Raw genomic sequence first — 27,661 nt, 5'->3', positions numbered from 1 at the left:
TCCTGGTGTGTTGTGCTTGGGTTTAGATCGCAGAGTTTAATTCCTGAGCCCAACTTGAATATTGGTTGGTGTCTCAGAGGCAGGTCCTGGCTTGCTTCATGGCTCAGATTTACCCATCTCAGTCCTGGGGCACTTTTGCTGTACAGTGTGTTTTCCTTTCAGGCAGCAGCTGCTACATACTCCCCACAGGGCCATGTGTGACTGGTCCCTGGTCTTGCTCAGGACCTCCAGGTATTTCTGTAATGAAAATAAAGAGAGTTGAGCTTCATCAGCCTGGAGAAGAGAAGGAGACCTTATAGCAGCCTCCCAATACTAAAGGAGCTCCAGGAAAGCTGGGGAGGGCTCTTGGTCAAGTGGAGCGGGGGTAAGATGAGGGGAACGGTTTTCAGTTGAACGAGGAGAGATTTGGATGAGATCTTGGGAAGAAATTGTTTCTGGTGAGGCCCTGGCCCAGGTCACCCAGAGAAGTGGTGGCTGCCCCATTCCTGGAGGTGTTCAAGGCCAGGTTGGATGGGGCTTTGAGCAATCTGATCCAAAGGGAGGTGTCCCTGCCCATGGCAGAGGGGTTGGAACTGGATGGGCTTTGAGGTCCCCTCCAGCCAAAACCATTACATGATTCTGTGATAAATATTAAGGAAACAAACCCATTTCCTAAAGTACTCTCTGTCATTGCTTTTCGATAGCTTTCTAGGAACCCCCTGTTTTTTGTGCTCTGTCTGCTCCTGGATGCCAGAGTGTCTGTAATGAGCAGAAGCAAGCAGCTGCTCTCTGGAGCCTTGCTTGGGCATCAGCAGCAGCTCCTGGCTCCCCTCGCTCCAGAGTAGCAGAAGGCAAACTAAGCTTAAATTTGAAGGCAATGAAACCATAGTTCTTCAGATTCGGTGTCGGCTGTGGTAACCCAAGACGGCAGAGAAGGTGGCAGCCATGGAGCTGCTCCTGCTCCCCAGCCAGGATGTGTCATGGGTGTGGAGGTGGTGATGCTGTGGTGATGTTTTCTTGGGCTTCTGCTGTTGGCATTGCTGGCAGTGGGGAAGTGGTTGGTTTCTGGAGCAAACTACTCTGCGAGAATAAACCCTTCTTCCCAAAACGGGATTCGGCTCTAATTAGTCTAATTAACTCCTTTACTTCTCCTACCATCATCCTCGGGAAGCTCCTTGATGATCTTACTCTTCCAAGTCAAGACTCATCAAACCAGGTCATGTTTTTTGAAATTCCCCTCTTCTTTGCATCCACCATAGGCATCACATCGGGACCATGCGGCGAGCAGGGTGTCGGATGCAATCCAGACCTGTTGAGTTCCATCAGCTTCTCTTTTTCACTGCAGTTTGGTCAAACTACACCTGCGCTGTTGTTTTAATCTTTCTTTTATGAATCCCTTTAATCACATTGTCATTCATTCCACTTTTATAGGACCAGTTGTGGCTCTCTGTCTGCTGCAAAGATGATCTCAGCTGTGTATAATCCTTAGCTAATAATGCACAGATAGCTACCAATGTCATCTAAACTCTAACTGTCATTCTCCATGCTCTGCTGACCGTGGCCAAATATGCATGAGTGCTGCTGTCACTGCTGCATTTCGCACAAATTTATTTCCAACATCTTGCTTGACATTCATAGAATTTTGGAAGGGTTTCATTTGGAAGGGATCCTCAGGTCCCAAATGGTCTTGTGGAGGTCTGAAATCCATGCAGATGAAAGGCAGGTGTTCTGCTTCATCTAAACTTGGGTAGAGGGTCATCATGGAGCTGGCGGAATCTTGAGGATGTTTCTTTAACACCAGTAATCCAGTTGTCGAGGAGTTTCTCCATGCTGATGTTGAGTTGGTTCCATAAGGGTTTGGCTTCATTTGATAGAGGCTGGCTGTTAATGCTTTATTTTTAAAGCTGCATTTTTCTTTCTGTGTGGTTTTATTTCTTTAATATCTCCCTCTCTGGCCCTTCCAAAGATTGACTTTGGACAGAAAAGAAACCCAATTCAGGGATTTTCATCCGTTCTTTCATACTAATGGCTTTTCTTTTAGATGTAAAAAGCTGCAGCACAGCACTTAGCTTGTCTCCCTGATATGGTACCTAACGTGCTGGTGGGACGTTAATTGTGAAGGCAAAGCACTTGCTGGCTTTGATGGATTGTTCGCTTCGATCAGGGCCACAGTAATGGTCTATCCTGGTGAGCAAAACCTTCTGCTTGTGGCCCTATGTGTGTTGGTAAGGCCTTTTGAAAGAGAAAATAGAGGTTTGCGTCTTCTGAGATCTTGAAAATGCCTTTTGTGACAGCAGTTAGTAATGTGTTTAAATAGGGATGTGCTGGTTGGAGAGGATTTGGATTGTTTTTCTGGATCTGGGCTGAAAACCCAAGCTCTGGGCTCATAGGCAGCACGGTGATCTCTGAAGTCATGTCGGTATGGATGTCTCACACCGAAGGTGTGTCCATGCAACACCCCACACTGGGTCAGGGTGTTTTTAATAAAAAAAGCAGCAGCATTTGGATTCCCAAGTTACAGCACATGGAAGCGCCTTCATGGTCCCTTGGAGCTGCTGAGGTATTTAGAAGTGAAATCATCAAGTTCTATATATCCCTAATAACATGGAGATATAATCCTATCTGCCTAATGAATCACAGAATCACAGACTGTTTTGGGCACGAACAGGCTGGTAAAGCCCATCCAGTCCAGTCCCTGCAATGAACAGGGACAAATCCAGCCAGATCAGGTTGCTCAAAGCCCCGTCCAACCTAGTCTTGAGTGTTTCCAGGGATGGGTTATCCACCTCCTATCTGGGCAACATGTGCCAGTGCCTCACCACCCTCAGGGTAAACTATTCCGCTTTATAGCTCATCTGAATCTGCCCACTTTCAGTTTAGAACCGTCCTCCCATGTCCTGTCACTGCGATGGCTCGGGTCTCTGTATTAGAGATGGTTCCCCAAATGTAATGCAAGAATTCCCCCTGCAAAGCAGCAACCTGCAGCCCTGCATAGCATCTCAAAGGGCTTCTTGCTGCCAGACAATGGTTCTACTCCCCCGTTGGAGATCAGGCTGAAAGAGGCAGAGCTGCTTGCAGGTGGGGTGGCTGCCCTCACCCTTGGTGCAATGCATCTGGCACGTGTCTACATGCCACTTTGGGACATGGTTTGGTAGTGCCACGGTCACATGGTTTTTGAATCACTCCAGAGATGGATACTCCACCTCTGCCAGGGCTTCACCACTCTTCCAGTAAAGAAGTTGTTCCTAATATCCAATCAAAACCTTCCCTGGTGCAAGTTGAGGCCATTTCCTCTCATCTTGTCACTTGTTACTTGGTAGGAGAGACTAGCACCTAGATCACTCTAACCTCCTTTTCAGGAGCTGTGGAAAGCAATGAGGTCTCATGTCAGCCTCTTCCTCTCCCCACTGAACAGCCTCAGGGCTCTCAGCTGCTCCCAGAACCCCTGGGCTCCGGCCCCTTCCTCAGCTTCTGTGTCTTGTTGAAGATGTTGGGGCTGGCTTTGCCAGGGAAAGATGTGGCTTTGCCGATGGCTGAGTGTATCTCTGCTGATGGGGTTTCCATAGGATGCACCAGTACCTTTGTTGGTTGCGAATTCCAGGTATTTTTGGGAGCCACATACGCTTGTGCCACAGTTTAATTTGTGCAACACTCAAACCTGATGGATTCGTACGTTCTGCCAAACACTTCCTTCTCCTCGTAGAGAAAATGATGCAATTGTAACGTGTAATTCACAAGCACGATAGGAAACCAAGTGTGCGATGTTCCATGACTGCAAGGGAATTTGCCTTATTTTCCCTCACAGAAGCTGTATAAATTAACCCACTTTTCTTATCAGTTATGGGGAGAGAAGGTTCTGCTTCTTGCCATTCTGTTTTATACCCTATCTCTTCTGTAAACATCACTGAGTGATGATTGTTGGCGTCGGGACACGAGCGACTCCATGAGGAAGCCTGCTCAAGGATGGCAACTGAATTCCGCATGCATTTCAGGGTTTGCTTAGTTTTGTGTTGGCAGCAAATTCCCATTATAATGCAAAAAACCATTAAATACCTACTTGAAAGACCAGGGTTCCTTCCTTCCATGTGAAGTATGACCCTGTCTGGGAACCCAACACAAGTCCTTGCTTACATGTATTTTAAAGTAGAGCGATTCCATTTTTACCATCCACTGGTTAAAACTTCATAGAATGATAGAATCATTGAGGTTGGAAAAGACCTCCAAGATCATCAAGTCCAGTCATGATTTCACAGAATCATAGAATCACAGAATGGTTTGGCCTGGAAGGGACCAGGATCCCCTTCCTGGCCCTGCTGGTCCCACTGTTTTGGATGCAGCCCAGGACACAGTTTGGCTTTCTGGGTTGTGAGCACCCATTGCCAGCTCCTGTTGTGCTTCTCATCCCCCAGCACTCCCAAGTCCTTCCCCTTCAGGTCTGCTTTTAATCCATTCTCTGCCCAGTGAAAGAAAATTAGCAGAAAAAAGCCAAGTGGGGTGGCACTTAAGCCCAGATCCTAAAGAGAGGCTTAAACCTCCCTGTGTCCACCATTGCAACCAGCCCATTGCCTGGCTGATTGTTCTTGTTCAACCCATATGAGTTTGGTTTCCCCATCTATGCTTGAATGCCTTTTTTCTGCTTTTTGGATATGCAGCAATATATGGATGCAAACACTCATTGAGTGTGTGCTGCCGTTCGTGAGCAGCCCTGTAATAAGGCAGTTGACGGCTTTGGGAAAACAGCTGGCGTAAGGAGAAATTTGAATTCCTATTGGGCTTTTAATGAGAGTAAAAAGCCAAATTGGTTTTAATACTCAGAGATCTTTACACGGGCTTAAAATACCTGATTGGAGTAATTTTCAAGGGAAAATGGCGCGTCGTCATCCTTTAAATGGACTTCTCCCATGGGTGTAGATGGTGGTGGTGGAAAAACTCAGCTGATATTTAGCTACGAACCATACAAATCGAAAATGGGTGGTGGGTTCCTATCTTACGCAGCACAGCTTTTCTGGAGCCCCTTTCAGTACTGTGAGGCTGCAAGAAGGTCTCCTTGGAGCCTTCTCTTCTCCAGGCTGAACAACGGACAGGAGGTGCTCCAGCCCTCTTAATCCATTTTCTGCCCAGCCTGTAATTGTGCTTGGGTTTGCCCTGACCCAGGTGCAGGAAGCACTTGAGCTCATGTTCAAAGTTGCTAGTCATTTATCAGGAGAATTTCAGTGCTCCAGAAGTCATAGAACCATGGAATGGTTTGGTTGAAAGGGACCTTAAAGCCCATCAAGTTCCAATCCCCCTGCCTTGGCAGGGTTATCTTCCAGTGGATCGGGTTGCTCATAACCTGAGCTATGACCAATGAATGTGGGAAGATGAGATGCGAGACAGCATCTTCTGAAGGCTTTGCTGGAGGGCTCTGTTCCACTCGCCCTGTGTGCAACTTCATCAAGGATACTGGCATGAGGCATATAGTAATTTTTAGTTTTCCTATATTTTTTATACTGGAATAGAAGGAAAAGTGCAGTTTCCACGTCTTCATCTTCCCTCCACGACTCTGTTTGGTTTGATTTGGTGCCCCATTGTCCATGGAATCATGGAATCGTTACGTTTGAAAAGACCTCTAAGCTCATCTGGTCCAACCATCAGCCCACTACCACCATGTCTACTAAACCATGTCCTGAAGTGCCATGTCTGTATGTGTTTTGAACACCTTCATGGATGGGGACTCCACCACTTCTCTGGGCAGTCTCTGCCAGTGCTTGACCCAAGAACCCCAGAGCAGCTCGGAAGATAAATCCTAGGAAGTTGGGACAGCAAGCAGAAGCTTTACTCCTGAAGAGCGTCCCTGGTGCAGTGCAGTTCCTACTGAGCTTACTTGCTTTATTTTTGGGATGGCTTTTTCTTTGGCTTCCTATTTTCTCGCTTTCTTCCATGCAAGAGGATTCACAGTGGGAGCACGGAGATGCTCGGACAGAAGTGGGATGCCGGGGGGAGTTCGAAACTCATGCGCTGTGACAGTCCCTGCCCCTCCGAGCGTGTGATCTAATTAAGACAGACACCAGATGGCTGCGACAAACAGCTGTGGGTGAGCACCAGGTAACGAGGAGATGATTGCAATTAGTGTAATAAGCAGCACATCCGTTACCTCCTGTCTGTTGTGTTTTAGCTGAGGTGAGTTTGAAAGAGAGTTTGGGAAAATAAGAGTGGCGTTGTGGATTTCAGAGGTCTCTTTAGGCATCAAATATTGATTTCCCACAGCTGGATTTATTCATTTCCATCGCGCTCAAGCAAAGCCCTTTCCCATCTTTTCCCACTCATTTGGAAAACAAATTGGCTGCTGAAATTATCCCCGGGCTAATGGGGAATGAGTGCTGTGGATCTGAGAGTTGCAGATGTGATAGAGATGATGAATGCATTAAAATTCACACCTTCGCTTTAGACCGTCACCTCACTAAGTCCACTCGACATTGATTTATAGACTTCTTTCCCTTCTTCTGAGCTGCATCAAAAGTAGCGTGGCCAGCGGGGTGAGGGAGGGGATTCTCCCCCTCTACTCTGCTCTCGTGAGATACCACCTGGAGTCCTGTGTCCACTTCTGGAATCCTTAGCATAAGGAGGATATGGAACTGTTGGGATAGGTCCAGAGGAGGCCATGCAGATGATCTGAGGGCTGGAGCACCTCTGCTACGAGGACAGGCTGAGAGAGTTGAGGTTGTTCGGCCTGGAGAAGAGAAGGCTCTGGGGAGACCTTAGAGTAGCCCTCCAGTCCTTGAAGGGTCTTCAGGGAAGCTGGGGAGGGACTTTTTACAAGGGCCTGTAGTGATAGGATGAGGGGGAATGGCTTTAAATTGGAAGAGAGAAGATTTAGGTTAGACATTAGGAAGAAATTCTTTATGCTGAGGGTGGTGAGACACTGGCCCAAGTTGCCCAGAGAAGTTGTGGCTGCCCCATCCCTGGAGGTGTTGAAGGTCGGGTTGGATGGATCTTTGATCAGCCTGATCCAGTGGGAGGTGTTCCTGCCCTTTTCTGGGAGGTTGGAACTGATATCAGGGGGATTGGAACTGGACGGGCTTTGACGTTCCTTCCTACCTAAAGCATTCTATGATTCTATAGTGTTTTCTAGTGATCATGTAGAGAGCAAGCACTTCCTGAGCTTGTGTGCAGCTAGCCTTGTGTTCATCCTTAAGGAATTCACTTTGATGCATGTGTTTCTGTTACTGTATGCAAAATTCCCCTCGGCTGGATTGGTTCTATTTTACGGGTTTTACAGCCCTTGTTCCCTTTCCAAACAAATGATTTCTTGTGGGGACAAGGTGATGGAGAAGCCTGGACTTGGAGAGCAGCACTCGTCTTCTCCATGATGCAGCATTTAGCAGTTTCTAGTGCTCAGAATTAAAATAGCAAGAATAATGGGGCCCTGGAAGATGGACTTGGTGTCCCGTCTCTTCACCCCTTGAGGATGAGGTTCATCACTCGTTTTCATGACTGCTTTACAGAGGACATGGAGCTGTAGGATCTGTGGGTGAGGGACTTAATTCATGATGAAGTACTGGAAGAGGCTGCCCAGGTATGTGGTGGAGTCCCCTTCCCAGGAGGGGTTCAACGAACATGTAGCCTTGGCGCTTTGGGACATAGTTTAGTTGGCACGGTGAGGTTGGGCTGATGGTTGGATTGAATGAGCTTAGAGGTCTTTACCAAATTTAATGATTCTATGAGCCTATGATTCTTGATGCTGGCTGGCCCACCATGGCCACTGGGTGGTTGGGAAAACAAGGGCTACTCTTATTCCCCATGGACACACCAGCCTGTTGGCGTTTCCCACCTTGTCTTCTGTGGTAGTGAATGCAAGATGGATTTGGTGTCAATCTTCCACTGGGATATGTTGAGTATCTCTGTTAGGGGCAAGGAGGAAACCCACCTCTGCCCCCATCTTCTTGTTTGATACTGCAGAACAAAGCCCTCTTGGTTGGTTTTATACCCAGTTGTGGACCAGTATTGGGCAATGAGTGGCTGTGGTGCGTGCTATGTGCCAGCACCTTCCAGTTCCAGAGTTCTTTTGGCAAGAGCATTCAGAGTAATTAAGTCAGTTAATTCCCAGGGAAATAATAGAATCATAGAACCACAGAATCATGGAATGGTTTGTGTTGGAAGGGATTCTAAAGCCCACCCAGTACCAACCCCCTGCCGTGGGCAGGGACACCTTGCACTGCATCAGGGTCCTCAAAGCCTCATCCAGTCTGGTCTTGAACACCCCCAGGGATGGGGCAGCCACCACTTCTCTGGAAAACCTGAGCCAGGGCTTCACCCTCACAGGAAAATATTTCTTCAAAAAAAAGCTCCCTCTTCCTACAGCCCTAATGCTCTCGGAGACATGGGCTCAAGGTAAGATTGATGTAAGCCCTCCTGGTGAGCTTGAGTGTGTTCCATCCAGCCTTGAATCAAGCATCAACTTGATGGTGGCCAACAGTATCCTAGCTTGGATCAGCCATAGTGTGGCCAGCAGGTGTAGGGAAGGGACCAATGTTAGGAACAATTTCTTTACTAAGAGAGTGGTGAAGCCCTGGCAGAGGCTGCCCAGGGCAGTGATGAAGTCCCCATACCTGGAGGGGTTCAAAACCCCTGTGTCCGTGGCACTTTACATGGTTTACTAGACAAAGTGGGATTGGGCTGATGATTGGAGTGAATGATATTGGAGATCTTTTCCAGATGATTCTATGATTATTATCACAATGATGGAAGCAGCACTTCATGTCCAGAGGGATGTTCAGGCCAAGATGGGTAATGGGAGCCAGGACAAACCTGTGTTTCCTGGGCTGGATGTCCCAAAGCCAGAGGGTGCATCTGGCAGCATCTCCATGAGGCACAGGAAGAAGACATAGGGCTTGCAGGGTACATGAGAGTCAGGAGGAGACAAAGCACGGAAATTGGGTAAGGTACCAAGAAAAGAAAATTTAGGTGCAAGGCAGATGTGTCTACAGTCTGGTGAGTGGCATATGGATACCGGGATTTCCACTCCCCTCAAGGACCGGTGTATGAAAGAGGTGTGACATTTGTTCTTGACAATTTCAGCCACCAAAGAAACCAACATTTAATCAGGACTTTTAAGCTGCAAGAGGGGAGATTGAGATGAGATCTTATGAAGAACTACTTTCCTTTGAAGGTCGGTGAGATCCTGGCCCAGGTTGCCCAGAGAAGTGGTGGCTGCCCCATCCTTGGAGGTGTTGAAGGCCAGGTTGGATGGGCCTTTGAGCAACCCGATACAGTGGGAGGTGCCTTTGCCCATGGCAGGGGGTGGTAACTGGATGGGCTTTAAGTTTCCGTCCCACCCAAACCATTCCGTGATTTTATGCCTTTACATCTCTCTTCCCTTTTTTTTTTTTTTTTTTTGTTGGGAATGAGGTCAGGAAGTGATGTTCTTTTTAAAACTTCCCCCTCCCCGAACCTAACACTGCATGCGATGGGTTGGCAAGTGACTCACTCGTTCTCACCCATTGCCTCTTCTCTGTCCACATCATAGCTTTCTTCTGTAATCCCCAGAAGTTTAAAAACCCCTTAAAATTCAGGTTTGTTCTGACCCCAGCGCTGAGTGGAGCAGCAGCTGCTGAGCTTGCGAGGAGAACAATATAGACGTGTCCTTGCGACACTCCAAATATGCTCTTAATTACCTCTAATTGAGGCTGTGCATGCACAGATGGGTTGTATTTTGATGATAAAGTGCTGCAATAGGAGAGACTTCTCTGGCATTGGAGTTCTCTTAAAGCCATCTGACTCACTGTGTCTTTCTGCAATAGATGTGAGCATTGGTTTGAAGGCAGGTTTTTTTGGTCAAATTCATCCAAAATGTGAAAAATAGATCTTAGAAATGGGCGCTTCTTTTGGAATTAATTGTTCAGTGCCCAACCCTGTCTTCTGGGCTGTCGGTACAAATTGCTCTGATCATTTGTATCTGCTAGAGGTAACAATGGCCACCTTTGGGAAGCTGTTAGAATTCCTTTGGCATTGTTAGGAGAGAAGCATTGGGGTTCAATAATTCATATCCTTTTTTATTATTTCTTGTTAATGTGGAAATTACATTCATATCCTGATCCCCAGGATTGGGTTGGAATATTGATGTTGGCTGCTCCTTCATCCTCCGTGTCAAGGCTCTGGTCTCTGCTAGGATATTCATTAGCATCCCAAAAGGCTGCATCTTCTTAGAAATCGTAGAATCCAACCTGGGAAGCTTGGCTTTGTCTCGGTTCCCATTACCCATCCTGGCCTGAACCTCCTGCCTCACTCCAAGAAGGACATTGAGAGACTGGAGCATGTCCAAAGAAGGGGGATGGAGCTGAGGAAAGGAATGGAGAACAAGCCTTATGAGAGGCGGCTGAGGGACCTGGGGTTGTTTAGCCTGGAAAACAGGAGGCTGAGGGGAGACTTTATCACTGTCTACAACTGCCTGAAAAGAGGGAACAAGGTGGGTGCTGGTCTCTTCTCCCAAGTGACAGATGATAAGGCAAGAGGAAATGGCCTCAAGTTTTGCCAGGGGAGGTTTGGATTGGATATTGGATATTGGATATTGGGAACAATTGGATATTGGGAACAATTTCTTCATGGAAAGGATTCTCAGGCACTGGCAGAGGCTTCCCAGGACAGTGGAGTCCCCATCCCTGGAGGGGTTTAAAAACCAGGTAGACAAGGTGCTCAGGAATCTGGTTTAGTATTGGACAGGTACAGTTGGACTCAATGATTATCTCAAAGGTCTTTTCCAACCCAGGGATTCTATGATTCTCTGTTTGCCTTCCTAAGCCAGCAGAACATTAACGTTTTTACAAGAAGCTGATGTTTAGAAACCAGGTTTCTGATGAAACAGCCCCTAGCCTGGGTGGTGCTGCCTTTCCCTGGCAGCCCAGCCTTTGCCCTCTGCAGGGGACATCAACCCGCTGTCTTGCCCTGACCCAAGAGGGCTTTTGAACCAATTCATCCCTGTTATTTTTAGCCCAAACAACATTTTTAGCCCAAATGACATTTTTTGGTTTGTCAGCCCTGGCAAGTTTTTCTATAAAATAAACTCCTTTTACAATATAAAGAAACACTGAGGGTATTACATCAAGGGCTTAACTCAAGCCAAGGATTTCAGCTAAGGCTGCAACGTTGTCCTTAGTTCACCTCTCCAAGGCATATGGTCACTCTTGCCAAGGCACGGTCCTGCAGTGGAGCATCCTGGTGGGAGAATTGACTTTACCTGCAATATCCAGGCTCATTTGTTGGTTTAATTCAGTTGCCAAGAAGAAGGAGCAGGACATGTAAGAGCAATGCTGCTTAGAGAGACTCAGTGACTTGGTGAGAAGAGTTAAACCTTCAAGAAGTAGGTTTAAACCCTGGGAAGCTTGTCTGAAACCTCAGCAAACCCTTCTCACCCAGAGCAGATGATGCAGCACTTCCAGTTTTCCAATGTCTACATTTTTCAAGAGTTTGCTTTTTTTCCCCTTTCCTCATATTTGCTTTGGCACCATTCCTTCCTGCAACCCTGCCAAGGACGCGGGGGATGAACTCGGATCCCTGGTCACGGCTGGCTTGCTGGCCTCTGCCCAGGTTTTCCGATTTCATAGAATCATAGAATGGTTTGGGTTGGAAGAGGCCTTAAAGCCCATCCAGTTCCAACCCCCCTGCCATGGGCAGGGACACCTCCCATTGGATCGGGTTGCTCAAAGCCCCATCCAGCCTGGCTTTCAACACCTCCATTCCCCCTTGTGCTGGCACTACAGGTCCTTGTAAAAAGCCCCTCCTCAGCTTTCCTGTAGCCCATTCTGGTACTCGGTCAGTGCTCTAAGGTCTCCCCACAGCCTTCTCCAGGCTGAACAAACCCAACTCTCTCAGCCTGTCTTCGTATGGAAGGTGCTCCAGCCCTCATGTCATCTTTGTGGCTTCCTCTGAACCCATTCCAACAGTTCCATATCCTTCTTATATTTGGCATCCCAGAACTGGACACAGGACTCCAGTTCACGTCTTACAAAAGTAGAGTAGAGGGGGAGAATCCTTGCCTTGCTGGCGACATGTCTTTGGATGCAGCTCAGGATACTGTCTGCCTTCTGGGCTGCAGCAGTGGACAAGTTCTTGTGCTCGCAGCATCTCTCGCCTGCAGTGGTATTGCTAAAATGATTTCAGGAACAATGTTTGCCTTAGGAGCAGTGATGCAAGCGTTAGAAGGAATGCCCATGTGCTGCTGGAACACAGACTCTTTCCCCATAGCACAGATATTTAACATGTTTTGGAGTAGAGATTTTCAGTGCCGAGTGTAGAGGTGAGTCCTTGTGGAGGTGATGAGCCAAAATGGGTGATACTCCCTGGACACCCTAGTTGTAGGAGATAAAGCTGGTAACGTGGCTTTTCATAGAATCATTGAATCATAGAATGGTTTGGGCCGGAAGGGACCTTTAAACCCATCCAGCACAACCCCTGCAATGAGCAGGGACATCCCCAACCAGATCAGGCTGCTCAAAGCTCCATCCAACATGGTCTTGAACACTTCCAGGGATGGGGAGCCACCACTTCTCTGGGCAACTTATGCCAATGCCTCCCCACCCTCACAACAAAACATTTCTTCCTAAGATCTCATCTCAATATCTCCTCTTTCAGCTAAAAAGAGTTCCCCTTTGTCCTATCCCTGCACTCTCTGATCAAGAGCCCCTCCCCAGCTTCCTTGTATTCCCTTTCAGTACTGGGAGGGTGCTCAAAGGTCTCCCTGCAGCCTTCTCTTCTCCAGGCTGAACAACCCAACTCTCTCAGCCTGTCCTCAGATGGGAGGTGCTGCAGTCCTGAGATCATCTTCACAGTCTCCTCTGGGCTTGCTCCGAACAGCTCCAAGTCCTTCCTGTGCTGGGGGTTCCAGAACTGAACACCAGGTGGGATCTCACCAGGGCAGATTAGAGGGGCAGAATCCCCTCCCTTGCCCTGCTGGTCCCACTGCTTTGGATGCAGCCCAGGATTCAGTTGTCTTTCTGGGTTTTAATATGGATTATGGAGTCTTCAAGCAATGAGGAAGTGAAGAAGATGCTCATGGCTGCATCCCTTCCTCTGTACTGCTCTGAGGTCAAGAGGACCTTGTCCATAGATACAGTTTGGGACGCAGAGGACTTGCAAAAACTGGTGGGAGTTGTCTAAGCGTGAAATTAGCCAGTGCCAATGACTTCTGGTGAGCAGCTGCCTTGCACCGGACTGAGCAGTAGGAGGGAGATGCTGGACCACTGAAGGCATCCCACCATGCTTTCGGACAAACTGAATCAAACATGAGGGGAATCTGGGCTGTGGGAACTGTTAATGTGTCTTCTAGCATTCGTTTTATCACAATCTGCTACTTTATTTCTGAGGGACTGCATCTTCTTACAACAATAAATGGTTCTGAAATGAATAAATAAGTTAGAGGACGGTGATGTCCATTATCGAATTATTGTGGTTACTGGAAAAAACATGGAATGGCTTTAACAAAGGAAGGGGAGCAATATGCATGGCTGCTGTCTATTCTGGAGAAGCCCGGTCCCTTGGTTTAACATGTTGGGGGGGGGGGGGGGTTGATGCTGTCCTGCAGGTGTGTTTAGTCCCATTTAGGCAATTGGAGGGGACAGTCTGAGTTTTTGAGTCAGAGAGTGTCATGGGACCAAGCTGGGTGGGAGTGTCGATCTGCTGGAGGACAAGAAGTCTCGGCAGAGGGATCTGGACAGGCTGAATCCATGGGTTTAGGCCAGCGAGGTGGAGTTCGACTGGGTTCAGCACTTGGGCCACAACAACCCCATGCAGCGCTCCAGGCTGGGGGAAGAGTGGCTGGGAAGCTACCCAGCAGAGAATAACCTGGGGCTGCTGGTCAGCAGCAGCTGAACATGAGCCAGCAGTGGCCCAGGTGGGCAAGAAGGCCAACAGCATCCTGGCTGGATCAGCCATGGTGTGCCCAGTAGGAGCAGGGAAGGGTTTGTCCCCCTGTACTTGGTGCAGGTGAGGCCACACCTGGAATCCTGGGTTCAGTTTTGGGCCCAAGAAGGACATCAAGGGGCTGGAGCGTGTCCAGAGAAGAGGAATGGAGCTGAGGAAGGATCTGGAGCAGCTGAGGGCCCTGGGGCTATTTGGTGTGGAGAAAAGGAGGCTGAAGGAAGACCTCATTTCTCTCTGCAGCTCCCTGACAGGAAGTTGGAGCCAGGTGGGTGTTGGTCGGGTGTTGGTCTTTTCTCCCAAGTGACAAGTAATGGGACAAGAGGAAGGAAATGGCCTCAAGTTGTACCAGGGGAGGTTTTTAGACTGTGTATTTGGAACAATTTCTTCACAGAAAGAGTGGTGAAGCCCTGGCAGAGACTGCCCAGGGCAGTGGTGGAGTCCCCATCCCTGGAGAGGTTCAAGCGTGTGTCCGTGGCACTTTGGGACATGGTTTAGTTGGCATGGTGAGGTTGGGCTGACAGTTGGACTGGATGGTTGGTCTTTTCCAACCTTAATGATTCTGTGATCTTTGGCCAAAACTTTTTAGCACCCTTCAAGGTGAAGGATTCAGAATGAAGCCATAATTGGCTTTCTTGCTCTTATTTGGCTTATGTAGTATTTTATCCAGTTAAATAAAGAAATAAAATGAATCATTAAAGAGTATTAGCATGTGAGATATTGTAAATTTGTAATCCTCATGACTTAAAATTCTCACTGAAGCTTCTGAACCAGTTTTGGTTGCTTAGACCTCTCCTTTGTGGTAGCATGGACTGGTTTACCCAGCATCTGTTGAAATTACACTTTAAAAGTAAGGGTGAAATGTCTGTGTGATGGATTCAGCCAGAACCCTGGAGGTGTCGGCTGCTGGGAGTGGCCAAGATTCAGCTATGGTAGGAAGTTCTGTGCGAGGAGAAGGTTGAGGCTGGGAGGACCACACGTGGGATACAGCCTCAGCGGGAGGTGGGGATGGGCTTCGTGCGAGGGTGTCACATCCCGTTAAGAGATGAGTCAGTTTGCAGCTCTAATTAAAGCCCAGGCCATGTGCTGAGGTGAAAGGAGGTGGTGAGGGAGACACAATGTGAAGAGTGGAGCATCCTCTACCATCTGTGAGTCAGAGGAGCCAGGGAGAGATGGCAGAGGATCTGGAGATGGGCTGAAGGAGAAGGCTTGCAAGAGCAAGCAGCAAAATATAAGCAGTCAAACAGATGTAAACAAAGCACTGGAAGGGGCTGTGGTTCAATGGTTGTTAAACTGCTGTAAGGCCAGGAAGCTAAAATCTGTGGGGATAGAAGGAAGAACTCAGTCTGTAGTGTAAGGATGATCGTGAGAGCTCACTTGGCCAAATGGTGACCTGGGACCAAATGGAGGGTAACGTGGTCGCATGTCATCTTCCATTTGCGCCATTTCCTTCACAACTAAGGCATCAATTTGATAAGAATTATTTGTGTTGGGTTTGTTGCTTCTTCAGGGATCACTTGGTCCATGTTTTCTTGCTTTTCTGCAGAGGAACCCCTCCTCCTGCAGCTGCCGAAACCCTGTCCTTACTGTGTCTCTCTTTGGTTCCAGGTGCAAAGTAGGTCAACCAACATGAGTGGCCTTGGGGACAGCTCAACGGACCCTGCCAACCCCGACTCTCGGAAGAGGAAAGGCTCTCCCTGTGATACAGCCCAGAGGTATGTGTGCTGCTCCCAATCTGTCCCCTGCTGTGGCTACTTTGTCATTCCCTCTGCGTTGCTCCGTCCCGTCTGCTCGAGCAGATGGAGCCGGGTTTCAGCCACTTGGAAACGTTCACACTTCCCACCAGAACTTCGCTTTGCTTTTAGCCGTGGCTGCAGTGGAAGAGGGAGCAGGATGGAAATGCGGCTCCCCATCTGCTCTGCTGCTTGTTAGGTGGCAAATGATGATTAGAGGCTCGTTAGCAAAGATAATGCATTGAGTTTAGAAACTGAGAGCACTCAGAGCATCAGGGAAGCTTTCTAGGGGTGAATTTGGGGTAGATACTTCTGCGAGGTCTGCAGATCATTTTAAGCCTTCTGCCTCATCACACCAGATTCCCAAGAAATCCATGGGTTTGTGATATTCAGAAACGCCAGTGGAAACCCTCTTGTTCCATGATGCAGTTAGGAACAGACAATGTTTCTGTCTGAATACAGAATCCTAGAATGGTTTGGGTCAGAAGAGATCTCAAAGCCCACCCAGTTCCAACCCCCTGCCATGGGCAGGAACACCTCCCACTGGATCAGGTTGCTCAAAGCCTCGTCCAACCTGGCCTTGAAGAAATATCTTCATCTCTGTGTGTTGATGCAGGATCAACTCACTGCAGAGAGGCATCTTTTGTGTAGGACCGAGTCTTCCCATCCCAGCTACCTTGTCACGTGGTATAGGTGAAGAAGTCCTGGATAGAAACAGTTGTGATCTCCTTCCATAGGCTTTTTTCAGGCTCCCTGGGCATCTTTTTCCATGGTGATATGGTCTATTAGTAGGGGTGAATGTACGGGGCTACTGCTGACTTTGCCTGGGATGCTGCTTTTGTTGTCACCGCAGAGTATTGATGCACAGAGCAAAGCCCATGGGTATAATCTGTCACTTACAGCTCACACGTGATATTGTAGATAATAAATGTCCAGGCTGGGGTGTTCCAGGAGAGAGATATTGAGTGGTTGGTTGAGGATTTCTGTTTATTGCAGTTTTCACAGAATCATAGAACGGTTTGGGTTGGGAGGGACCTTAAAGCCCATCCAATTCCAACCCCCTGCCATAGGCAGGGACACCTCCCACTGCTTCAGGCCACTCAAAGTCCCTTTCAGCCTGGCCTTCAACAACTCGAGGGATGGGGCAGCTACCACTTCTCTGTGCAACCTGGGCTAGGGCCTCACTTGCCTAACAGGAAAACACTTATTCCTAAGTTCTCATCTCAATCTTCCCTCTTGCAGCTTAAAACCGTTCCTTCTTGTCCTATCCCTGCAGTCCCCTCTCCAGCTTTCCTGGAGCCCCTTTCAGTACTGGAAGACTGCTCTAAAGTCTCCTTGGTACCTTCTCTTGTCCAGGCCAAACAGCCCCAGCTCTCTCATCCTGTCCTTGGATGGGAGGTGCTCCAGCCCTCGGATCTCCTTCATGGCCTCCTGGACTGGCTCCAGCAGCTCCATGTCCTTCCTGTACTGAGGGCTCCAGAATGGGATGCAGTGAAGTAGTGAATTGGTGGCCTGGGAAGAGGCTTGCCCCACTGCCTGCGACAGTTGCCTGAGGTTTTGGGAGGAGGAGGAGACCCCGTCCTCAGGCACTGAGTTGAGAAACCCTCCTTGTCCCAGCAGCCAAGTGATGTGGTGCTTTAGTAAAGATCATCCTATGCTTGTCCTGTCCCTGCTGAAGAGCCCCTCCTCAGCTTTCCTGTAGGCAAATCCTTGTCATTGGGTTGGCCATCCAACTCCAGACACTGGAGCTGAATCGTTTTACCAAAATCCAGAAGCAAAGTTCTCACCAGTGCTGCATCTTCCTTCTTCAGCCCATCTCCCGCCTTGCAGCCACAGTGGGGAGGGACCTTATCCTCCTCCCTAGTCTGGCCAGATTCTCCGTAACTCTGGAGCAAAGTGGACTTCCAAACTGCTTTATTAACACCTGGAAGGTTTAACTCTTGCTTCTGATGATACTTGGGAGTCATAAAGAACAGCGACAGCTGTAATATTCTCATGATGCTTTTATGTAAGGAAAATTGGCCAATTCTCCCTCCTACAATGTGAAAGTTGCCACAGCAACAGCGACGTTAAGGGTTTTCATGAAATGAGCTCACCCACAACAGAGGGAGGTTTTTTCTCTCTCCCCTCTGCATTTGCTTTTTGCTTTGCAGGGAGAGCTAGGAATTAATTTGACCTTAATAAAATACTCGCTGAGCATCTTCCAGCAGTGTTTGCCGGCCCATTGCTGCAGAGCATCCCAGTGCTAGAGTCCATGATACCGGTGCGAAAAGAGGCTGAGGTCCGTGGCTGGACCCAGCTTTTCAGCAGCAGGCGGAGATCTGTTGTCCGTGGGTACAGGAGACAATTTGGTGGACACAGGTTGTCCAGAGAAGTGGTATCTGCCCCATCCCTGGAGGTGTTCAAGGAGAGGTTGGATGGGGCTTTCAACAACATGACCCAGTGGGAGGTGTCCCTGCCCATGGCACGGCATTGAAACTGGATGGGCTTTAAGGTCCTCTCCAACCCAAACCATTCTTTGATTCTATGATGTCCAGCCTATTTACACAAAGCCGTTTTTGCTGCCTGTGAACCCTTAGCACCTGTTGGTAGCTGCCTGCCGTGGAAGTGAGATCTTCTGCGACCACTCGAGCCCATCGCAGAAGAGTTTCCATGTTGCACCATGTGTGTCCCACGGTCTTGCTTGTGGACTTCACGGGACTGGTGGCCCGAGGAGAAACACAGCATGTATTCTCCACATCCACAGCTGGCCTTGGCTTTTCTTCTTCCTTTCCTTTTTGATTCTGCTGCTCCACTGAGCTAAATGAAGACAAGTCATCCCTGTTGCCCTTCAGAGCAGTCATACCACCCAGAGAGACATGGGCAGGAAGAGAAGTAAGGTGATGCAGAGTGAACTTGGTAGGCAAGGGGAGGTTCATGATGGAGGCTCATCCCTGTGGTCATTGGAAATTTTCACGTGAGAGCAAGTTTAAGCAACAGAAAAATGCCCAAGAGACAACACCTACCTGTCAGACCTGGATATTGAGCTAATAAAGTGGAATAAGGGAAAATACAGATCTGAGGATCAACTTAGAGGAGAGGGCTGGTGGTGTCTCATCCCCTTTTGGAGAGATATGGTTTCTGAAGGGTCTTTGCAGAATTGTCGAGGTACATTCAGGCTCCAGTTGGCTTGCATTCTCAGCAAAGAGAATAAACCAAACCTCTTCTAGAAGCCTTCAGCTATCTGTGCATCGTCTTTGACCATGTAGTACAACCCAACAGTATTGGCATTGAGGCACAGATCTTTTACTGAGGTGGACTTTTGGATTCAGTTTTTGTAACCAGCATTTTCTCAGCCCCACCATGAGCTGAGGCCAGGAACAGAGAATCATGAATGGTTTGGGTTGGAAGAGACCTTAAAGCCCATCCAGTTCCAAACCCGCTGCCATGGGCAGGGACACCTCCCACTGCATCAGGTTGCTCAAAGCCCCATCTTGCTTGTGTCTTTGAGTTCTTGTCCCGTACGCAGGTGTGACTGGACTGAGCAGTGGGAAAAAAGTCTTTAACGTGACTTTTAAATTCTTTTCCCTTCTCTAACAGCAATGAAAAGCGGCGTCGGGAACAGGAGAACAAATATTTAGAGGAGCTGGCGGAGCTACTGTCTGCAAACATCGGGGACATCGACACCCTGAGCGTCAAACCCGACAAATGCAAGATCCTAAAGAAGACGGTTGACCAGATCCAGCAGATGAAGAGGTTGGAGCAAGGTAAGGGTGCAACCTCCTGCCTCGGCTTGTCAGGAAGCTTTGGAGCGAGAGCATTCTCCTTCAGACACTAAATCGCAGCAAAGAATCATGACTTAATTCATGACAAATCACATAATCATTCCATTTGTGACTGTTTTCTTTCTCTGGCTATTATGGAAGCAGTGATAGGGAAGGGTATGCGTCACCTCTGTTGTTTGGCTTGTTTGAGATTGCTTCTGGTGCAAGGTGGCACTTAGTGTTTATGATTCATCCTGAGATTATTCCTTAGGTTGAAGTAATGAGTAAGTGCTCATTAAGTGGTCAGGATCAGGCCCATTAAGGGCTTATCAGAAGTGCTGCTGTTACCTGTGTGCAGCAACCCGTTTTATGGCTGACTAAGGTGAAGGACACAGCTCTGCCACCCACAGTGCAAGGCTTGGTGAAAAACCATGAACCCTTGTCAGATCTGTCCTTATGCCCCCATAATCTGTCTGGTTGCCAGTAATCCACCTCCCACTGGTGACTATGGTGCTGTAACTGGTGAACAGAGATGCTTGGGAAGCCATATAAAGGTTAAAATTCACCCCAAGTGTCGACTCATAGAGTGAAACTCAAGTCCAAAGGGCTCAAGCAATGCACAGGAGAAGGGGAAAGGTATAATGAGGAGGAATGGTTCAGGTCCTTTCAAACACAGCTTCCCTCCTGGGGTGGCTGTAGGTGGGCTCCAGCTCACTCTGCATTGTGCCTGCTAAGAGCTGCCCACCTCGTGTGTGCAAATGCTTTGTCCTTCATCCAAATACCTATCCCTTCATCCAAATGCCTTTTCCTTCTTCATGCAAACACTTTGTCCTTATGCAAACTCTTTGTCCTTTGTGCACAAGGTGAATCTCGCTCGGTATCAGTGCTGTGCTGAGAGCACGTCGTCCATCAAGCATTGCCTTTGCCAAAGCTCCTGCTGCACGCTCCAGGAGGAGCCGTGTTGCCTGATAACAAATGTTAAAAGTTTTCCCAACACCCATGGCTGGGACATGGGTTCGCATGTACAGGAACTCCATTGAATCATAGAACAGTTTCGGTGGGAAGGGGCCTTTAAAGCCTGTCCAGTTCAACCCCATGCAGTGAGAAGAGACACCTTCAACCAGTTCAGGTTGCTCAGAGCCCCATTCAGTGTGACCTTGGGTGTTTCACAGAGTCATAGAATTGTTGAGGTCAGAAAGGACCTTTAAGTCCATCTAGTCCTACTTCTGCAGTGGGCAGTGACACCTTCAAACAGATTAGGTTGCTCAAAGCCCTATACAATCTGGCCTTGAATGTTTCCAGGGAGGGAGCATCCACCGTCTCTGGGCAACTTGTGCCAGTGTTTCACCACCCTCAGCATAAGCAGTTCCTGCCCTCTTTCTTGTTTGAATCTCCCTTCTTTCAGTTTAAGCCAGGTGTTGCCATAGGTTCCCCCAGCTCACTCTTATTTTGGGCACTTGCTTTTGGCACAAGCCCAGCAGCAAAGCATTCAGCTCTTGTTGCACACGCTGCCTGGGCTTCCTGATGAACCAGGACAAACTCCTTTTGAATTTCATTCACGTTGTGCTTGGGCTGTGAAAGGAGTTGGGAAGCAAGTGAGTACGGCCAGGTTCCTGCTCGCTGCCACTTCACTGTTCATTAGTTTTCTTGACATTGCACAGCAGGGCTGAACATTAACTAGGACAAGCACTACTTAAAAATATTATGCCTTGAGCTTTGCTCTGTATTGCTCGCTTATCTCGTGTGGCGCCAAATTACTGAAGAGAAGAAACTTCGCCTGTATTTGTTCTTGGTTTACTGCATGAGTATTTGATATGAGGAGGTAGGAAAAAGAAGGCAAAATGTCAGAATTCTATTTCATAGAATCATGGAATCATCATAAGCTCATCCAGTCCAACCATCAGCCCAGCCCCACTGTGCCGACTAAACCATGTCCCCAAGTGCCACAGCCACATGCTTTTTGAATTCCTCCAGGGATGGGAACTCCACCACTGCCCTGGGCAGCCTCTGCCAGGGCTTCACTTCTCTTTCAGTGAATAAATTGTTCCTAATGTCGAATCTAAACCTCCTTGGCACATCTTGAGGCCATTTACGCTTCTCCTATCTCTTGTTACTTGGGAGAAGAAACCAGCACCCACCTCACAACCTCCTTTTAAGTTGTTGTAGAGAGCGATGATGTCACCCTTCAGCCTCCTCTTCTCCAGGCTAAGCAATCCCAGTTCCCTCAGCTGCTCCTAGTAACACTTGTGCTCATAAGATTTGTGGCCAGAGACAATTTTCTGTCCTTGTAGTTACATCAAGTGTTAGACATTGTGTTTCTGTGCCCATGTCCTTTCTCCTTCTCTCTGTTTCTCAGCCATAAAGCTAATTAATGTTTGCTACCTGTTGAGGATGTGGGTTTGTTGCTAAAGTGTTGTGAATGGTGAACTATAAGCCTCAAAAGGGGAGACTGAGATGAGATCATAGGAAGAAATGTTTTCCTGTGAGGATGATGAGGCCCTGGCCCAGGTTGCCCAGAGGAGTGGTGGTTGCCCCATCCCTGGAGGTGTTGAAGGCCAGGTTGGATGGGGTTTTGAGCAACCCAATCCAGTGGGAGGCATCCCTGCCCATGGCAGGGTGTTGGAACTGGATGGGCTTTGTGATCCCTTCCAACCCAAACCATTCCCTGGTTCTATGATATCCTGCAGCGCGTGACCATGCTCCTTTATGAGGAGAATCACCTGGAGCTGTGATTTTGTATACTGGAGAGGAGCCAGGCAGTTTGAACTTTGCAGCAATGAGTTACAACAGGCTTAGAAAGTCCCAGCAAATCACAGGATCATGGAAAACCCAGCAAATGATGCAGTTCAGCCCAGTAATAAGTGAAAAGGTGGTACTGGGTTAATGGTTGGACTTGATACTCTTAGAAGTCTTTTCCAATCCTGATGATTCTATGAAGATCCATAAGCAGTGGGGACAATGAAGCAAAACCTCATAGCAGAGCAGATTCCAATGAAAAGTGGCCAACATCCTGTATCAGTTTAATTAATAACATGCCAGGAGCAAAGCCGGGGAGCTTGGGAAAGGGCAAGTGGCAGTGCTGGAGGAGTAGGGACATCCTGGGAGGGCAACATCCCCAGAGGGTTTGGAGGTTGCATCCCACCGGCTCTCCCTGTGGTTGACCCTGGAGGGTTTGGAGATTGCATCCCATTGGCAATCCCTGCATCTGACCCTGGAGAGTTTGGAGGTTGTATCCCACCAGCTCTCCCCACCCCTTCACCTCCACCTCAAGTCGTCCTCAGTTTTATCCTGCAGAGAGGAGGAGGAGCCAGCAGAAGCTTGCAGATGGATCGCAGGCAGGGGCTGAGCCCTCCCTCCCTTCCCCCTGCCTGCTGGGCTGCTATTTAAAGGCTGAAGCAAATGCTTTTAGAAGAGATCCCTAGGTCTGGCCACCTTCCAATGTTAGTAATGTACAGTTGGCAGAACAAGCAGTTTGCGGCTGTGGCAGCAACCTGAAATTCATCTGCCAAGACAGCAATAAATGCAGTAGAGGAAGAGGCCAGACAGTTAATTTTTCAGCTTTTGTCCGTCCTGCAAAAGTTTGTCCAGTTTTTTTGACCAGCGGTTTGAGCGTTGAAATCCTGTGCCATGCCTGTGTGTGGTCACTCGCCGGGGAATGAGGAGAAAAGGTCACTGATGGCTGCTGAGTGGTGTGGAAGGCAGTGAGGAGATTGTAGAATCATAGAATAGAAGCAGAGAATCATTGAGGTTGGAAAAGCCCTCTAAGCTCATCCAGTCCAGCCATCAGCCCAGCCCCACTGTACCGACTAAATCATGTCCCCAAGTGTTACAGCTACATGTTTTTTTAACACCTCCAGGCATGAGGACTTCTGACAGGGCTTCACCACTCTTTGAGTAAAGAAATCATTCCTCATATCCAATCTAAACTTCCCCTGGCACAACTTGAGGCCATTTCCTCTCATCCTACCCCTTGTTACTTGGGAGAAGAGACCAGCACCCACCTCACTACAACCCCCTTTCTGGGAGCCGCAGAGAGTGATGAGGTCTCCCCTCAGCCTCCTCTTCTCCAGACTAACCAGCCCCAAGGCCCTCAGCTGCTCCTCATACGCAACTCTCCAAGCATCTCACCTGGGCTCCATGGGGTAGCAGTCCATCCACATGGACCTCCCTCCCCTTTGCCTTCAGATTGGCCTCACACCCAGCATTTGGATGCTGTAGGTCCTCTCCTGGAGTGGATCCTCTACTGCAGAGCTGTACCATGAGATGGAGCTGATGTCCATCCATCACACAGAGGGGAGCTCACCCAAGGTTGTTGGAATTCAGAGCAGTGCTGCTGAGGTCAAAACCTGACAGATGGAGGCAAACTGGACAGCTTTGCTACTGAATGTATGGCACTCTTTGGCTTGTAGGGTTAGCAAAGATGGTGTGAAGGCTGTTGGAAGAAGCAATCAGGGCAGCGTAGTGGAGATACACTGGAGTCAGGAGGCTGCAGGACAAGGAGGAGAACTGGTTGCTGCTGGGAAGTTTCAAATGCAAGAATGAGGTATCTTGGTCATGTGGAGAGTACAAAAGTAAGCAAAGAAACTGGAAATGCTGTTTGATGCACAGGCCACCAATTGTTTTCATTCTTTTCTAAAAAGGATGTAATATTTGATATCTACCTTGTGGAGGTTAGAGTCACACTATCTCCAAGGAGAAGCCCTGGTATACAATGCCCCTGCGACACCAGACTCTGCTGTCCAAGGCACTTTGGGCTGTTGGTGGATAAGAAGCTCAACATGAGCCAGCAATGGGCACTCGCAGCCCAGAAACCAGCCGTGTCCTGGGCTGCATCCAAAGCAGTGGGACCAGCAGGGCCAGGGAGGGGATTCTACCGTTCTGCTCTGCTCTGGTGAGAATTCATCTGGAGCCCTGCGTTCAGTTCTGGAGTCCTCAGCACAGGAAGGACATGGATCTGTTGGAGTGAGTCCAGAGGAGGACATGGAGATGATGTGAGCACTGGAGCACCTCCAATACAAGGACAGGCTGAGAGAGTTGCGGTTATTCAGCTTGGAGAAGGTTGCAGAGAGACCTTCTAGCAGTCTCCCTGTTCTGAAAGAGGCTCCAGAAAAGCTGGGGAGGTGCTTTTTCTCAGGGCGTAGAGGGACAAGACAAGGGAGAAGAGTTTTCAGCAGAAAGAGGGGAGACTGAGATGAGATCTCAGGAAGAACTGTTTTGCTGTGTAGTTGGGAGACCCTGGCCCAGGTTGCCCAGACAAGTGGTGGCTCCCCCATCCCTGGAGGTGTTCGAGGCCAGGTTGGTTGGGCCTTTGAGCAACCCAGTCTAGTAGGACGTGTCCCTGCCTATGGCAGGGGGTTGGAACTGGGTGAGCTTTGGGGTTCCTTCCAACCCAAACCATTCCTCAAATGCATGAAATCAGCTCAAAGCTGCAGAGCTCAGTGCTTGTGTGAGAAGCCCTCATTGCTGATTTAGGCTCTTCCAAACATGCATCACATGATATGCTTCATCCAGGCAGGATTTGATTTTCAAGGTTGGAAGGGGGTAAGGTTTAGATTAGGAATTAGGAAGAAATTCTTCACAATGAGTGTGGTGAGGTCCTGGCCCAGGTTGCCCAGATTGGTGGTGGCTGCCCCATCCATGGAGATATTCAAGGCCAGGTTGGATGGGGCTTTGAGCAACCTGATCGAGTGGGAGGTGTCTCTGCCTGTGTTAGGGGGTTGGAACTGGATGGATTTAAAGGTCCTTTCCCACTCAAACCATTCCATGCTTCTGCGATTCTATGCAGACTCCAGAAAAATATTTTCCTTTTTTCCCTGGTAGACATTTTTAATTAAAGACCCCAGTTTTGGAGAGAGATAACCTTTGGTTTATAGAAGGCATAATGGGCAACATGCAGAGATCTGATGGAGATGGGGACCGGCAGAGAGGTCATCTCATCTCCCTTGTAGAGATACCCTGACAATGTCCTTTCTAAGATGAAGCCACCAAGACTTTTACCAAAAACTCTCTTCTTTGATTGGCTGCTGCATTTCCCTCCAGAGCAGGAGTAGAAATGCAGCACCATAATAGAATAAATCAAGTAGTATCGAGCTTTTCATTACACTACCTACAAACCCAAACAGCAGCAGAATATTGCCCTTGAAATACCTCTGAAGGCCTTGCAAACGACTCTATAACCGCCAACATCCAAGGGACCTCCTTCCTCTGTCCTTCCTGCACTTGCTCATCGCTGCTCGCTGCCGGTCTCTCCTGCTGTGCTGCCGTATGTTCAGCTTCTGCAGGACTCGCTGCGCAGAGCCGGCAGCTACCGGATTCAGGAGCAGCCGCCACATGGCACCTGGTCCCCACCAGGATGAGTCGGGCAATGCACAAGAGTTTCTGGCCCTGCAAGGTCCAAAAAGCCCCAGCAGATTTACTCTGGAGTTGCCAAAATTAAGGGTTTATTCTGTATTTCCCTGGATTTGTACAATTTATTTGATCAAAGACTCCAAGTTGCTGCTTTCCCTTCCAGCACAATGCTTCTTACAGTGACGGAGTCGTATGACCCCGTGGGTTAAATCCAGTAATGGAGTTCAGTCCAGTTGTACACTGGTCACAAATGATGTTCCCCAAAGCTTAGTGTTTGGGCCAATTCTGTTCAGTATTAGTGATCTGGGTGATGGGGTTGAGTGCACCCTTAGTAAGTTTGCAGATGACAATAAGCTGGGCAGAAATGTTTGTCTGCGAGAGGGCAGGGAGGCTCTGCAGAAGGATCTGGACAGGCTGGATCCATGGGCTGAGGCCAATGGGATGGGGTTCAACAAGGCCAAGTGCCATGTCCTGTGCTGGGGACACAACAACCCCATGTGGTGCTCTAGGCCTGGGGAAGAGTGGCTGGGAAGCTGCCGGGGGAAAACGACCTGGAGATGCTGGTCAACAGTGGCTGAACATGAGCCAGCAGGAGTGGGGAAGGGATTGTCCCCCTGCACTCGGAGCTGGTAAGGCCACACCTCGAATCCTGGGTTCAATTTTGAGTCCCTCACTCCAAGAAAGACCCTGAGGGGCTGGAGCATATCTGGAGAAGGGGAACGGAGCTGGGCAGGGCACTGGAGAACAAGTGGTATGAGAGGTGGCTGAGGGACCTGGGGTTGTTTAGCCTGCAGAAAAGGAGGCTGAGGGGAGACCTCATAGCTCTCTACAACTACCTGAAAGGAGGTTGGAGCCAGGTGGGTGTTGGTCTCTTCTCCCAAGTGAAAGTGATAGGACGAGAGGAAATGGCCTCAAGCTGACCAGGGCAGGTTCAAATTGGACATCAGGAACAATTTCTTCATAGAAAGGGATCTCAGGTACTGGCAGAGGCTGCTCAGGGAGGTGGTGGAATCACCATCCTTGGAGGGATTTAAAAGACAGGCAGATGATGTGCTCAGGGATCTGGTTTAGTAGTGGACAGGTATGGTTGGACTCGATGATCTCAAAGGTCTTTTCCAACCTAACGATTCTGTGATTTTATGCAGGACACCTTTAACCCCAGTGAAGCCAGGCTTTGCAGTGTGGGACCTGCTGAATTTATCCTTCTAGAGTATAAGGAAAAAGAAAAAAATCAGATCTTTATTAATGCAGTTTTATTTTGTAATAAAGCTGCAGAGAAGTGACCTAATTTTGGGGTGTTTTAAAAGGCACTGCACAAAAAAATTATATTTATTTCTTGAATGTTACTGTGTTAACGTGCAAAGATAGAATCATTGGGTGGTTTGGGCTCGAAGGGACCTTAAAGATCAACCTCAAGATGATCCTCAGTTTTTAAGTTGAGTTGCTGTGGGCATGGAGACTGAGAAGAGAGAGGCGAATGCTGCTTCCTGGGCCTTTAGTTTCATGATTTTGGGGTGTTTTAGGGGTAAAAGCATTTTTGTCTCTTCTGTGACTACACAAAAAATTCCACAATGCATTCTTCTACTGCATGGAGGTGTCCACCAAAACTGTTTAGCACTTGTATCATAGGATCATGTAATGGTTTGGGTGGGAAGGGATCTTTAAATCCATCCAGTTCCAAACCCTGCCATGGGCAGTGACACCTCGCACTGGATCAGGTTGCTCAAAGCTCCATCCAACCTGGCCTTGAACCCCTCCAGGGATGGGGCAGCCACCAGTTCTCTGGGCAACCTGGGCCAGGGACTCACCAGCCTCACAAGAAAACATTTCTTACTAAGATCTCATCTCAATCTCCCCTCTTTCATCTTAAAGCCGTTTCCCCTTGTCCTTTCTCTGCACTTCTTGATCAAGAGCCCCTCCGCATCTTTCCTGGAGCCCTTTTCAGTACTGGACGGCTGCTCTAAGGTC

The 27,661-nt window shown here is 48.6% G+C and overlaps 1 protein-coding gene across 7 annotated transcripts in view; it reads left to right on the top strand.

Moving 5' to 3' along the window:
* Nucleotides 1-27,661, top strand: part of NCOA1 (nuclear receptor coactivator 1) — a 184,069-nt gene that overhangs the window by 100,911 nt on the left and 55,497 nt on the right. For all 7 annotated transcript variants that reach the window (XM_054064102.1, XM_054064100.1, XM_054064098.1 and 4 more), the window contains 2 exons: nt 15,478-15,584; nt 19,182-19,348. In XM_054064102.1, coding sequence (XP_053920077.1) covers nt 15,499-15,584; nt 19,182-19,348 — 253 coding nt within the window. In that variant the 5' untranslated portion in view covers nt 15,478-15,498. The remainder of the gene's footprint in view (nt 1-15,477; nt 15,585-19,181; nt 19,349-27,661) is intronic.

The sequence above is a fragment of the Cuculus canorus genome, chromosome 3 (assembly GCF_017976375.1).
Source record: "Cuculus canorus isolate bCucCan1 chromosome 3, bCucCan1.pri, whole genome shotgun sequence".
Taxonomy (NCBI): Eukaryota; Metazoa; Chordata; class Aves; order Cuculiformes; family Cuculidae; genus Cuculus; species Cuculus canorus.
The sequence above is the reverse complement of the archived record's forward strand: the minus strand, read 5'-3'. Positions and strand labels throughout refer to the sequence as shown.